The sequence below is a fragment of the Bactrocera dorsalis genome, unplaced genomic scaffold, assembly GCF_023373825.1.
Source record: "Bactrocera dorsalis isolate Fly_Bdor unplaced genomic scaffold, ASM2337382v1 BdCtg029, whole genome shotgun sequence".
NCBI classification, from domain to species: Eukaryota; Metazoa; Arthropoda; class Insecta; order Diptera; family Tephritidae; genus Bactrocera; species Bactrocera dorsalis.
In genome coordinates this window covers 11,528-27,318 of record NW_026038080.1, presented here as the reverse complement: position 1 = coordinate 27,318, position 15,791 = coordinate 11,528, and the positions used below count along the sequence as shown (strand labels likewise).

At 31.7% G+C, this 15,791-nt stretch overlaps 2 protein-coding genes across 15 annotated transcripts; both read left to right on the top strand.

The window, feature by feature from the left end:
• Positions 1 to 34: 34 nt before the first annotated feature.
• LOC105229292 (NADH dehydrogenase [ubiquinone] iron-sulfur protein 5) lies at positions 35 to 951 on the top strand. The gene is made up of 3 exons (XM_019991398.3): positions 35 to 174; positions 389 to 606; positions 663 to 951. The coding sequence occupies exons 2-3, from the start codon at positions 394 to 396 to the stop codon at positions 753 to 755; spliced, it is 306 nt and encodes a 101-aa protein (XP_019846957.1). The 5' UTR covers positions 35 to 174; positions 389 to 393; the 3' UTR covers positions 756 to 951.
• Positions 952 to 3,698: 2,747 nt separating this feature from the next.
• On the top strand, positions 3,699 to 14,839 carry LOC105229294 (nicotinate phosphoribosyltransferase). Of its 14 annotated transcripts, none has more exons than XR_007423492.1 (15): positions 4,253 to 4,582; positions 4,764 to 4,843; positions 6,979 to 7,169; positions 7,397 to 7,567; positions 7,631 to 7,757; positions 7,988 to 8,071; positions 8,153 to 8,280; positions 9,132 to 9,272; positions 9,335 to 9,506; positions 9,972 to 10,313; positions 12,308 to 12,573; positions 12,838 to 12,964; positions 13,034 to 13,316; positions 13,825 to 14,091; positions 14,152 to 14,839. XR_007423492.1 is itself a non-coding variant. In XM_049461387.1 (15 exons), exons 3-15 carry the CDS (start codon positions 7,079 to 7,081, stop codon positions 13,900 to 13,902), a joined length of 1,908 nt encoding a protein of 635 aa, XP_049317344.1. In that variant the 5' UTR covers positions 4,253 to 4,582; positions 4,764 to 4,843; positions 6,979 to 7,078; the 3' UTR covers positions 13,903 to 14,839. The 14 variants fall into 14 exon arrangements, 11 of the variants coding, with proteins under 11 accessions (XP_019846955.2, XP_029407425.2, XP_019846953.2 ...); XM_049461387.1 differs by adding an exon at positions 11,485 to 11,506 and having other exon boundaries at positions 9,972 to 10,189; positions 13,825 to 14,839; XM_029551565.2 differs by lacking the exon at positions 4,253 to 4,582 and adding an exon at positions 3,700 to 4,214 and having other exon boundaries at positions 4,778 to 4,843; positions 13,825 to 14,839.
• Positions 14,840 to 15,791: the final 952 nt, after the last annotated feature.

Sequence of the window (15,791 nt, the reverse complement as noted above, 5' to 3'; positions counted from 1 at the left end):
ACACTTCTTTATCTGCCTGAAGAATTTTTAAGCATGGCGTTCCACTTCGTTACCAACCACTATATTATCATAAAACAGCTGTGAGCTTTGACGTTTCCAAAGCATAATAATTTAGTTTATACATTTTTGTGCACTACTATTTCGGAACAAATTTAATAAACTGCTTATAAATAGGTAAATATGTAATTTTTTAAGTATCAAGATTTTTTAATTGGGGATATGGTACATTACTAATTAGTACAAATCGTCAAGAAAGTATACTTTGTTTAAAAGAAATGTTACGTCACTGCTTCAGAACCATAAGTCTGGAACACAGATTATAATTTCCTTTGGCACAAAAATCGTCTCCCAAATACTTGTGAAAGTTAATTTTGTTCTTCTTCAACAGTTGCAATGTCTTTGGGACCATTTTTGCGTACTCCATTTACAGATTTGACTGGATGTTTAATCAATCACCAAACTTATGAGAAGTGTGGAAAGATGGAAATGGAAATGATGGAATGCCTTGAAGCTTATGGAGTTGAAAGGGGTCAAAAGATGTGTGCTGATATTATAGCAGATTTCGGAGAATGTGTTGGTGTGCAGAAGCAACTAAAGAGGTTCCATGTAAGATTTAATGTGTGTACAATTTGGACAAAATCAAACCTTATCATAACTTACAGGCAATGCGTAATGAACGGCTAAAACAATACTATTTTGGTGACCGTAAAAAGGAAGAACTATTTGCAGATCCTCCTAGAGTTGATGCTTTCTAATAAACAAAATTTAATTAAATTTCTTGAAAAGTTTGTATTGACTGTCGCTAAAGAATTTTGTCTTGCATATAAAAAAAAATACCAGTCTATTGGTTAAGGTCCGCAATGTATTTAGTAAAAGTAAATAGGTAGGAATTCTTCCGAGCATAAATAGATGTCATTTTAAATATTTGTAAACATTATTTCAAGAGTAAAAGTAGAACTTTATTTTATTAGTCAGTCGTAAGCTTCTATAGTTGGAATATAGTAATTTCCACCATGTGTGGAGGTGTTGGCAAATATTTTGGGTAAATATCGAAACTAGCAGCGATGTACGTGCAGAGAACGTAAAGTATAGAGAAGGTGCAAATCGAAATCTGTATGACGGTTCGATTGCGCGGCTAACAGAGCTGATAGAATTTGTGTAAGGAATTCGCCGTTCTCGCTGCTATTTAGCAGAATTGAGCACGTGGAGTGGCAGAAATATATGTAAATGACTGAAAATAAATAAAGAGAATTTGCTTCGTAGAAAAATATACAAAATATACAAAGGCACACAGAGAATGTAAAAAAGCATTCTATGTGTCACATACATATGTATGCATGCTTATATTGTACTATATAATATGAACCATTGTCACATATGCATCAAATGAACCATTTTTTTCCGAAAAATGGTAAAAATTTTAATTTTTTTTACAAAATCAGGAAAAATAAGGAAAAATTATTTTAATGTTATTTCTCTTTATTTTTATTTTTTAATTTTTAAATTAATTAATATTTATTTCGACTATTACAAAGTGAAGATGTGAAAAATGATCTTCATTTCTTCAAAAAAAATTAATGACCTTCATGAAATATGCATATTCGCATTATTTCGTTATCATTTCCATATTTGTACCAATAGAATTTCTATGGCATATACATACATACATATGTATATTATTTCTTTGGCACATTTGTCTGTATGTTACGAAAACAAATGCGAGCCACATACATATGTACATACATTCATAATAACAAGTGTCGCACGCATCTTCCGCATCTCCGTTTTCACGATCAACCAATGGCCGAAACAGGCGTTTTGTCAAAGAGTCAAATGCTGAACACATTGAGCGGGGATGACTGCAAGCGACATCTGTCAAATATTAAAATATACACGTTCATATGGACACAGTTATGTAGTTGTGCAGCTGTCTAAATAACTGTGTCGATAAGAATGTGTGTATTTCAATATCAGATTCAGATGGCGCTTGCAGTCTTTCGCGTTCTATGTGTTCAGCACATCAATCTGTCGAAGCACTGACGCGACGGGACGCGAAAGAAACTAACAAACGATTGCCGATTGTTACCGCTTCCCTTGCCGCTGTAACAGCTTCAGCAGAAGATCTAGCGTAAATATGTATGCATATGTATGAACTTGCTTACATATCGACGCTGATTTTTGCGAGCTACGGAAAAATATTTTAGAATTGAATATTATAAATCGACAACTCCGTTGTTGCCACTTTTGTCACTTCTTTCTGTGAAGAAGCATCAGAAAGATGTTCAATTTATGATTTTTAGCTTTTGCCATCGTCGCGAGAAGACGCTTGTAGGCAAAGGCATGCTCGGGGAGATGTTACGGCGTCTGTTTATATGAATGAAGCGCGGTCGCTTGTGGCATATGCGCCTGCGTTTATGAATGAAATCGTTTTTGTTGTAGAATTTACTACATTTGGGCTTCGCCAATTCAGCTGCCATATTGACTTGTGATGCTTCTTCTATTTGAGCAGTTGTTGTTTTTATAGAACAATGCTTCAATTTTTTGTTGGTGACATATTCACATGTGTACGCATATGTATGTTTGTATGCTTGTGCGTTATTTGTTCGCAAGTGTGTCCAAATATATGCACATATAAGTATATATGAATATATGAACATACAGATCAATGCGCGCACATGTAATATATTGATATGTAAGTGATAAAATCATGATATGAATTTCTGAACGCGCACATGCGTATACATGCAGTCATATGAGCAGATAATAAGATTATGATATGAGCATGTGCAGAGACATACGTTAATATGATGTGTGTACATATGTACGCATATATTGTTGTGATAAACTTAATTTCTATTAGTAGGAAATATAATACAAAAATATTTATTAGTATAATATATTATGTAAAAATCAAAGAAAATTATTAAATATGCAAGTCCAAATTGACTAAATATTACTATGCATGCATTCATACAAAATTGTACTCATATCATAATTATGTGTACAAGTCAATATTCAATTGCCGACGGCAAAACGCAAAAGCATACATACATACTTATTTGCATGCATTGCGATTCCCAAGTTGAAAAATTGAAGCTGAAAATATAACAAAGTTGGGAGATCATAAGGAGCAGCATGCATATGTTTATGTCTTCATATTCATATTCAATGCATGCATATGTTTACATACATATGTCTTCATATTCATATTCATGCATACATATATTTATGTCTCTTCATATTCTTGCGTATGTGAGACAGGGAACATCATGTATTTTGTACACATTTTTCGGTGTCAAAAATGAAACAAAATATATCAAACAAAACGAAATTCTTCGTTGGGAGTCTCTTCATATTCTCTGCTTTGGCATATATGCCTTGTCATTACAGAGCACATAAAAGTATGTGTTTACGTTCTCTGTGTGAGACATAAAAAATATAAACGAAAAGCAAAACGAAATTCTTCGTTGGGAGTGTATTTCTGTCTCTTTATATTCTATGCTTCGGCATATATGCCTTGTCATCATATGCCGTAAATACATATATTTCTGTCTCTTCATATTCTCTGTTATAATATGTGAGAGAATTGTAAGCAATGTTAAAATTGTGAAGCGAATTTCGATGTACAATGTTAACAAATGCGGCAAATTCCTCACACAAAATCTAACAAATGTTCGCAGTCGAACCTGCACCTTCTCTATACTTTACGTTCTCTGGATCGACTACTGTGGGAACAGTTGTATTAGGCGTTCTTACTTAACAATTACATCTGTTCAAATGCGTCGTTTGTGGTCAGCATAAAGGAATACAATTTGGCAATATATGAATATTCTTCTTTATCGACAAAATCGTATTTGAATATTTTGTCCAAGTGTCAGATATGACAGCTTGAATTTTTTAACAAATCATATGTGTTTGTGCATATATATAATCACATACTAGACGTTTTCTTATCATAAATAACATTCTCCTACGAGGGAAAATTATTAGTAAATTCGTGACGGAAGGAAGTTGAAAGTGTATACGCAAAAAGGATATCAGTACAAAATTTTTAAGAATTTAACATTTTAAAATACTTCTCATAACTCAGTAAAACCGGGAAACTTAAATGTAAAGAACTAATAGATGTTTAATTGTTTATCCTGAGAGACTTTTATACACTGGCTGTATGTACTATATTACTATATATATAGTATATGTTTGCAATTATTTGTGTAAGTTGCAACTTCATTAAAGTAAAATGAAAAATAAGTAGACAGGAGAATCTCCCTCCGACCTTCATGCAACCTTCAGCTGCGCCTCACATGTGCCTCACTTTTGATTGGTTTAACGCTCTTATAAGCACTGCAAGCAAAACCAATGCAATGCTTACTTCATTGTATAAACGTTTTATTGTCGCTGCTAAGTAACACAAAATAAACAAAATTGGGGTTATAAATTTAAAAAGTAGTCTTAGTCTTATTTAGTGCTATGAGTGCAGTGAGTGAATAGTTATAGTCATACCGGTTGATAATCATAATATTCTAATTATATACATATGTACAAGTGGCTTGCGTATAAGCAGAAGTAACGATAAACATTTGTATGTAGATAAATACATTCATAAGTACTTATAAAATCTTACTAATGGCAATGATAAGAACAATATAAGACATTTTTACACAGAAATCTGTATTATTTTCACAACCATATATATCTTAAATTAAATTTGATAAAAGAAGTATTCTCAAGTAAATGGTATAATTATCTAAAATTTCTATTAGACATTTTTCTAAAGGGGTGAATGGATAAGTTCCAGTACAACCGAGCACGAGAAACACATTTGTTGTGAAATCTCTATTTGGTAAGTGATATTTGGCGTAAAGCCTAATGAACGGAAGGAAATGAGAAAATTAGAATAAACGCCAATCGGCAGTATAAAATTAATTTATCAGGTATTTTTATAATACAACAAAAACAGATATATTTTTTGTTGTTCTAGATATGTTAGTAAGTTTTCATGTTTTCAAAAGTCCAGATTACGAATTTCTTCATTAAGGTATTGAATGTGCTTTTGTTTTCATGATAAATGCCTATCTTAATATTGATCTATTCTCTGCATTTCAGCAATAAAAGTTATTACTTAAGTCATTAGTTAGAACAGGTGCTTACGCACACAAGCACCACGTGATCCCTATTCTCAGTCTCCTTAATGCCAAAGTTATTTTCTGAGAATTACCTCATTGGTTCAATACGCGATCGAATTAGGAATTATAAAACCAGTAGTAAAAGCTTAGAACGTGAAAGGATATTGTTTTAATAACATTTAAAGAAAATTTCCGAAGCTTAGTATAGAAAAGTTGAATGGTGAAATACTTGAAGGTCCTTATATGTGACAAATAATGAAATACACCGATTTTATCAACCTTATGACTGTTCAGGAAAGAGAATTTTGGAATAGTTTATTGCTGATAGTTTCGGATTCAGAACTCGCCAGTAGAAGCAGAAGAAGAAGAAGACTTCCACCCCGTTGGAGAGATCAGGAAGGAAGAACCTGGCTGAACTTGGTATCTCGAATTGACGCCAAATAGCGAAAAAAACGGCTGGCGCGTTGTTGTTAACTCGGCTATAATCGCGTAAGCGCTGTTTTCGCCGGCAAAGAAGTAAAAGAAGTTCAAATATGAGCATTAAGTTAGTTAGAGTTTCTGGTCCTTAAAAAGAAATTATCTACTGGAAAATGTTTTAATCAAGTATAGCATTGGTTTCTAGACAGTTTTCTCTCTGTTTACATTAATATTTCCTTACTGACATTAGGGGTATTCAGACCAGCCTTGTTAATTCGTTAGTCGTTATTCGGTAGTTTTTTACATGTATTTTGTTTTTGTAAAATGAACAGACTATCGTTCTACCGTGTAACGAATTACCAAATTAACAAGCTTCGGTCTGAATACCCATATGATAAAGATAACTGCTACTTTGTTAACATAAAGTTAAACAAGAGCAAGTCTTACAAAATTATTGATAGTTTCATGAATCGTGGGTACAAATATATCCAAAGCCGATAAGGCAACAAAACTATTGTAGACCAGTGTAATATATTAGATTTCAATATATTTACACTACTAAGAGAGAGAGAGAATTAAAGATAATTATTTATTAATCAGAATAGAAATGAGTTATAAATTAGTTAGAAGATAATAAATGATACATTATTGATTAAAAGGAGAAACTGTATATGAACTATTTAACAATATTTTGTCCTTGAACAAAAAAGAAACAAAACATTGCGTAATATTGTGATTATGTACTTGCATTTTGATCAACACAAATAGCACAACTTTAAGTGCATTTCAATATGTGTGTCATGTAAATCTTTAAATACAGTACTCGAAGTACTCTCTTTAGGGTGTACTTGGCGCTCAATAGATGTGTGGTCGGGAAAAGGGAAGTGTACATATGTTTGAATTTTTAAGGGTTAAAAATTGTTTATCTCGATTTACGTCAAAACTAAGAGTCCTATTAAAAGAGTCATATGACAAAGTTGCAAGTAATGAAGAGATCTACTACTTTTGTATTAACGCTTTTTTAACTTTTCACATAACTTCAAAATTTATGGGAAAATTTCAGAAAACCCATTTTTAGGTTTTTTACTTTTATATTGTAAACAAATTTTTCTTACACGAATTTTGGTGTAAGCTTACGGAAATAATGTTTCCTCCTTTATATTTTAAGTAAAAAAATACAGTATATTTGTGTTATAATAAGGTAAGTTTACACCAGATTTGATGGAAGAATTTGTCCTTTACAAAATGAATAATCGAAAAACTTTGATATTTAATTTTTTAACATAAATTTTGAGGTTATGTAAAAAAGGTTTCAACATATACCATCCTCTTCCTCTTCCAATGTGTTTCAAACAACTATTTCATATATTACAATTTTCAAAGACTATTGCATTATAAAACTGTTGTTAATTCTTTTGAACTAATTATTTTTCAGATTCGTTAAAAAGTCAGTCAGTAAATTAATTTATAAATTTGAAAATCATAAAGGGACTGCATGCCGATATTTTTGTAACAAAAAGAGATAAGGTATTAAAATGAGCCAACTTCAAAGTTCTAATTCGGGTGGTCAATTTATGGATCGGGGGCGCATGAATCAAAATGGTGTTGTCCAGCCTCTTTTAACAGGTGAGTCTGTTTAATTAATGCTTTGTTTTATTCTCCAAGTCACCATGTATTCAGATTATAAATTCATCTATAACTTACTTTTTGTCTATAGAAACTGTGTAACATATTCTCATAAGAATTTTTTCTGTCTGAAGCAGTCACATCACGCATTATATCATTACTTGCTACTTACTTATTAAATAATAATTTTTTTCATAAACTTTTAGCAAAATAATGTATTTTATTAGATCTTTATCAGATTACGATGGCATACGCTTATTGGAAGTCGGGAAAAACTGATGACCAATCGGTATTTGATTTGTTCTTTCGAACGAACCCATTTCATGGAGAATTCACCATATTTGCTGGACTGGAGGAATGTCTAAAATTTTTAGATAGTTTCCACTACTCAGATAGCGGTGAAAATTCTTTTCTATTTTATTATTTAAAATAAATTACATTGTACATAATTTTCTTATTAGATATTGACTATCTGAGGCAAACATTACCCGAAGGTGTAGAAAATGATTTTTTTGAATACTTAGCCAGTTTGACAGCAAAAGATGTTACCTTATACGCCATCGATGAGGGTACAGTGGCCTTTCCAAGGTAACCAATTATTAACTTCTTTTTTTAAATTAGAAAGATTTAATGCACATTGATTTTATAATTTATGAATTATCTGCAATGTTGTTTACAAATATTCCATCCCTACATATGTACATATATACATATATTCCCACATAAATGAGTGTAAATAATTTAATGGCAATGAACTTTTTGATAGAGTACAATATGTTTATAAAAGCAATTACATATTTGTATTCAAAATGAAACAGGGTACCTATTATCAAAGTTGAAGGACCTTTGATAATTGTGCAGCTTTTGGAAACAACATTATTGACGTTGGTGAATTATGCGAGGTACATTAATTGTTTAAACGTTGACATAACTGTATCTACTACATATGTATTTCAAGCATATTTCATTTTTATTGATTTTAGTTTAATGGCAACGAATGCTGCTCGTTATCGTATGGTGGCTGGAAAACACGTGAAACTCTTAGAATTCGGCCTACGTCGTGCTCAAGGCCCAGATGGAGGATTATCGGCATCAAAATATTCTTACACCGGTATATTTTACATTGATTCGATTGCTATAATATAGACATGTATCTTTCCTTTTCCGAACACGTCAAAAGTCGAAAGGCTACAAGAAGTAGTTTTGCAATCGAATTACACGTTGCCACGGTATTAATCGCATGCTTATTACATATAATCAATTAAAAGTACTGTGTTATAGATCCATCACCTATACAGGTGTCTCATTGATTTAAATACTTCAACTATTTGCTCAGCTCAAATACTTTTTCGAATATTGCTTGATGATGTGTTTGCATGCAAGCGCTTTTATATGCCGCAATACCATATCATGGAGCATGAATCAAGAGTAAATTAACGCTTTATATATTCACAAACACATTTAGTTCGTGAATACACATGCATGCCTATGTCCATGTGTATTTCATACCCTTGCGATTATTGTTATTGAGCAATATTCAAGGTAATAAACAGCAGAAAGTGTCTTTGTTTGACTGGGGAAATTCCTTCGGAAAATAGCAAATGGAAAGTTGTGCTGAAAGCATTATCCATACAGAAGTACACCCATATATTGTACAGCATTTGTTTTGCTCAATTAGCGTACCATTTGGTGTCGGGCTATTTTTCACGTCTGACGTATGTAAGCACCCTCGAAAAGGATTATGCGTAATACTATAGAATTTCTCTACTTTGTGTGTTGTGTGATATATCACGGAAGCATAGTGTGTAATATGAGTTTTGTTTTTTTTTTGTTTTTGGATATACCTATGTACATATGCATATACATTTGTATTTAAGGTGTAAAATTTTCATACAATTAAGTAATTCGTCGTGAGAAATGAGAAATTTACCGATTAAACATATATAATATTTTGTTGTCAAGGGGGCTTTGATGGAACATCTAACGTGCTAGCAGGAAAACTTTTCAATATACCTGTTAAGGGCACCCATGCGCATGCTTATATAACGTCATTTTCTGGAATTGGAGAGTTAAAAACCCGCTTACTGAGACATAAGACAACAGGTACATTGGAGAATTCATGTAATAATATCGTTTATGAACATTATCTGAAATTGATTCACCAGGTATAACTGGTGATCTGTTGGATCACGCTGTCCGACATCGTCAGGCATTGGCCCATGTGCTCGACGTATCCCAGGAGGAGTCTAGTGAGGGCGAATTGGCGGCAATGGTGTCCTATGCAATAGCGTTTCCCGATGGATTCATGGCGCTAGTCGATACGTACGATGTTAAGAGGTATTTCGCTTCTAGGCAGATTCTCTCGGAACTACAATTTTTCTATACTTTGTTGTTAACATTTATACATTTAGAACAACAACATATCATCATTTTCCATGAAATCTTATCACACTTATGGTATTTAGCTTTACCTCAAGTCAAATTTAACACAGATTCAAAGCTAGTAGTATACATACATTAACGTATGTATGTATGTAACATACATAGGTACAAATTACAAACAGTATAGAAAATGCACGTCCATACAAAATATTTTAGTGTTCTATTTTTAGGATACGTCATCATATACATTCACGCGTTTATGCCTATTCAAATTGGATAGGATAAGCGGTAATTTATATCATATTTCATATTTCACTAATAAAATGTGTTATTATGTCTTGTCCCGCTATATAAATGTTTAGCTTACTTAGTTTGCGAAATAAGTTCGTATATGTACATATAAACCAATGTATTTAACAGCAAAGTACAAACTTCGAAGTCAAGCAAAGACAAAAGTGTGACAATCAATTACGATATTCCTATCAACTTGTCTCAATCTAACGGCCACATTCTGCAGGAGACAGTTAATGGATATTTTACCGCAAATGACGTGCATGCGAGAAATGAAAGTCTAGTTGCTACGAATGAAAGACCATGTATTGGTGCATTACTGGACCTTAATGATGCAGTTGAATCAAGTACGCACTTAAATTCAGCCAGTAAACCTAATATCATTTCTATAAACACGACAACAGATAGACAAACTCTAACTTCTTCTGCTCCAAACGCGTATCTGCCAAAATATGTCGCGAAGTCATTCAGGTAAATCAATATTAGGCTTTAAAACTCTCGAGAGCGTTCTCTAATATCTTTATATATATTTTTGCGATTAAAATTATTCCTCGGCCTATACATTACTATCCATGTATGTATTAAAGAAAGATATTGGCAATTAAATACACACATATTCATAAAAGTGCTTTGAATTCTTTCCTAAAAAGTGGAGTAATTTTTACCAACTTCAAGGCTTCAAGTTTCGAGGCTGCATTTATACATTTTCCTCGAGCTGCTATCAATTGAAAGGAACGAATTTTTAAATCTAAAAACATGTTTTTTGACATTACACTACAATTTATGTATGCATTGTGTATAATAATGATTTGTTATTTTTTTATTTTACTGTTAACATCCTTAAACTTAAAAAACACAAATTTGTAATCGTTCTATAAATTAACATGCGGGAAAGTTCCATAGTACTAAATATCTACACTCATAACGTAAATGTTAATGCTTAAGGTCATACGTTTTATTTGGATCCGTAATATATTATAGATAAATTGTTCAATTGATTAATTTTTCTGAAGGATGGACATTCATTTACATACAAACTTATATTATTTTAAAAGCCATAAATTTGTTTAAACTGAAACTTGTATTTAAAATACAAATTACATACATAGTTGTTCACCGTTATCCCATTCCTACCATATAAACACACATTAATACATACATATTAATTTAAGCATGCATACCTAGTCTACATATTCAGATGTGATTGTTAAAAATTACTTTTGGTTTCCTTTGAACACATATTATGATTTACTAAAATGAGAAACCCCAAAATTAAATATAAATGACTTCCCGGCACTATTTTGGCAGAGGTATGTAAGCCCGAATCCATAAGTATATTTCCAATAAAAAAAAAAAAACAAAAAACCAAGCAAAAAATGACATTTGTGATTACGCGTGCTGCCAAATAAAACATTATTGCACTAGATGTGTGTGTATTACGCGGATTGAAGGCGACTCACATGCACACCAATTATGTGAAGAACCATAATATTTAGTTTAACTTCAAAGCTCTACAGCAAACTTCATTACATACTACATCAACAAAACGCATATGTTATCTTCATAACAATTGTTGTTAACAAAATGTCGACTATACTAATGTGGTGCATACCTATCTACTTATGTACGTTTTCATATAAAGTTACACCCATAAGGACGAAAAGGTACATGTCTTATATTAGCGAGAAATTACATTTGTTTTCTGTCGTTGAATTTCCATGAGTCTTTTCCCGTCATTTGTTTATCCATATTTAAAGAAATATAGTGAAATTGTGTCCGAGAGAGCACACTGCATGGCTTATGTGTTTTTGTGCATTTTTATTTTTACAGTTAACTTTGTTTGATTAGCTTTCGTGTGGTTTTGTCTGGTCATACAGTAGTATTTATCCACATATTCTTTTTGTAAATGGAACACAGATTTGAATACGTAGCTGCACACATTTTTAATAGATATAAACGATTTGTAATAACAAACATATTTCCAAGTGCTTACAAGCATACAATTAGTATGTGATATAAGATCACCAATCATGCTTGTAGGTTAACGATTTCTAGTAGAAGCAGCGAAATAGTTTCACCTTTAAACACATTCGCTCTTTTGGGAGTATTTTAATCAAACATGCAAAAGCACGATTCTTGAAGTCAAATATATTTACTTAATAGTTAAAACCATCGACTGCCGACCGTTCAAATATCCCCCAATGGAAATAGGGTAATATGATTGTAATTTGTTAAAAACAAAAATGTTGAAAATCTAAGAATTCAATGAACCCGAATTGACATTTGTAAGCACAGACCTATTTGGACAATATTGGAACGGTCACATTAACTTAGTAATCTTTGTAGGCGTATCTAACTAGTTCAATATCGAAACAAAATGTGAATTTTAATTTCACTGTGTTATTTATATTTTGCATTTGTAATTTTCTACTCCATATTTTCTCTCAAATGAATTCCGTCCATAGAAGCGGGCTTTTAAATTTCTGTGCTGTTGCATTGGCGCTCAACGATTTGGGCTATCATGCAGTTGGTATTCGCATCGACTCCGGAGATTTGGCTTACTTATCTTGCTTGGCACGCGAAACTTTCGAAAAGGTCGCCGAAAGATTTAAGGTGCCATGGTTCAATAAGTTAACAATTGTTGCATCGAATGACATCAATGAAGACACCATTCTCAGCTTGAATGAGCAAGGTCATAAAATTGATTGTTTCGGAATCGGTACTCATTTAGGTAAGTTCTGTGTGCAGATATGAATAAAGTATCCTACAATTGCAATTCAAATTAAGAGTTACTAACCCCATACAAGTGTATAAGAATTGTTAAGGAATAACCAAAAATTTTGTTGCTTCACTGCTTTAAAGCAACAAATTTATCCATATATGCATTATATATGTACATACATACGTATATGTATATGTATGCTACTATGTCCAAAGAACTTAAATGTATATCCATTAGTATTGAATAATATACGTATTTAAAACGATATTGCAGTAACATGCCAAAGACAGCCAGCCCTCGGTTGTGTGTACAAGCTCGTTGAAATAAATGGACAACCACGCATTAAATTGAGCCAAGATGTCGAAAAGGTCACAATGCCGGGAAACAAGAACGCTTACAGGTACATTGCGTATTATAATTGGTTATGCCACATTTTATTGATATATGTAAATCGGCCGAATATTTCCAGATTATACAGTGCTGATGGACATGCACTAATTGATTTACTACAGAAGGTTTCGGAGCCGCCTCCAAGTGTTGGTCAAAAAGTTTTGTGCCGTCATCCCTTCCAGGAGTCGAAGCGGGCTTACGTAATTCCCTCGCATGTTGAATTGTTGTACAAAGTATATTGGAAGGACGGCAAAATTACACAACAGTTGCCCACATTAGAACAAGTGCGCGAAAAGGTAAAGATTTCGCTTAAAACCCTGCGGAATGATCACAAGCGCACACTCAACCCAACGCCTTATAAGGTATGAAAAATTTAACTTTTCCATTTAACACGTTCGCGGACACAAAAAATTTTAGGGAGCTGCAAAAATATACAGGCAATTATTTTTGAAACTAGTTGTAATATCCGAAATCTAATTAGACATATATTATAAGAGTAGTCAGAACATCGTATTTTAACCGTTATATACAATGAATGCTATAGCATCCACGACGATATAGATAATATTTTTCAACCAGAATGACGTGAATGAATTTGTAAATACATTGAGAAAAGATAAAATAATATGAAAGTATCTACTGAATCAATTGGTCATTATTTTGAAATGTGTATTAATTACAAAAACTTAAGATTGTATAAAATTAAATGAATAAAAATTGGCTTTAAAGTTTGAATGCTATAGCATTCACGTCATTTTGCATCAGTATGAAAATTAATGCTATAGCATTCACGTCCGCGAACGTGTTAATTTTACTTTATTCTTTTTAATCAGACTAATAAATGTATTGTCTGTGGTTTTCTTCATACAGGTGGCCGTCAGCGACAATTTATACAACTTTATACACGATTTGTGGCTACAAAATGCACCGATTGGCGAACTCTCATGATCTATATAATTTTCTAATTTCCCAAGTCATGGTGCAAATCATATGAACATAAAATTAGAAAAAATTTATCGAAATTTGACATAGGCAGCAATTCAAGCAAATTACATTGACAATTCTCATTTCAATACATTCGTAGATTTATATATCTATATACATATGTATATGGAAATCGGATTGGGAAAATATAAGGTACGCAGAATAGAAAATGCTATTAATATACATATGTACATACTACAATAATAAATACAGTTTACAGCACAACTTATCAGGAATGTGTCTTGTGCCTTATGTACACAGACCCGGTTATATATAAATGCATATGAATGCAAATTCGTTTTCATGACTTTTAAGTACAATTATTAGTTATGCAAATAAGTGTCATTGTATGTATATACACAAATGTGTATATGAGAGCTTTTTAATAGATGTTAGTTGAACATTAAAATGTAGATGATGTATTACACTCACAATGAAACATACTGAAATATTGTTAAAGTTAAAGAAATTGTCGTAATTAATATAATATATTTTAAGATATCATAAAAATATGTAGATTGTGAAATTTGCTAACAAAATATTTACTTAATTTCTTGCAAAACGTAAAATATGCACAACTTAACCTTCACTAACCACTTTATTGAGTATAGAATGCGTAACTAAAATAGCATTCCGAATCATGTAAGCCAAAATATAGGCAATTTCTAATTAATGAAAACTGTTTGCCTCCCTGAAGCACCCTATGTAGTTTAAATTTATAATGTCTGTAATTGATTAAGTTACATATTATGACATTAGCAAAGCGTACATACTAAGGCATATTTTGTATATATAATATAGTTTGACGTGTGTTTAAAATTAAGTGTTGGTTTATGTTTTTAAATTAGAATTAAAAGATTGGAAACACAAAAATAAAATTTGTACAAAATAAATCATCCAATATTCAGTTTATTATTACCGTGAGTTGATATATGTACATATGTATGTACATATGTAAACTGTTTAAAGAGAAAGTCCCCTGACTACCATATAAATTCGTTAATGACAAAAAATGGAAACACGCATAATTATTTTCAAATTTTTATTAATTTATTGGTTGTATCATTGTCTTGTACATTTCAAAAATTCATATCCTTATTAAGTATATTTTATGAAAGATCTTTATAATCTACTCTGAATCGTCGCACAGGATTGTTCATCGATTTAAGTATGCATGTATTTTGTATATTAAGTTTCCGTCCGTCTATTTTCACGTGGGTATATATGTATGTATAGTATATAATTCACTACATAATATGAAACTGTTTAACGTTGAAGATAAATATTTTTTTATATTTTTGTCACTATTTACTATTCCGCTTTTATATACTATATGTATGTTCTTAAATTCTTTATTGTTTGGTTATAGTTCTTTGATTAATTATCTGAGTATTTGTACACTTCTTGCTTTAAAAATTGTTGATTAAGGAGTAGTCATATATACTGCAAATTTAAATGTGGATGCATTGCCACTCGGCAATGTTCTCTGTTTTCGTATTATAACTTAAAAAATATGAATAAAAATATTATTGTTTTCAATATATTTCTTTATGTTTTAGAATTAGGTATTTTATTTCCCAGTTCTCCTGGTTCTTTTTGTTGTTAGAGGTCTTTGGCATTTCAATTACTTAAGTATATTTATACGATTGTTGCAATATTTTAGCTATACAATTTTCAATCTAACAAATTGCTCTTTTGATCATAGAAATCACGGTACTAAACTTCAGTAAAATTTATAAAAATGTCAGTTAATTGTGTGCTCGAACCTCTGTATGTAGTCCACTTTAGTATTGGATGTCCACTTTTGCTTCAAGTACATTTACTTGAGCGCGATCAACGCATTATCCATAACA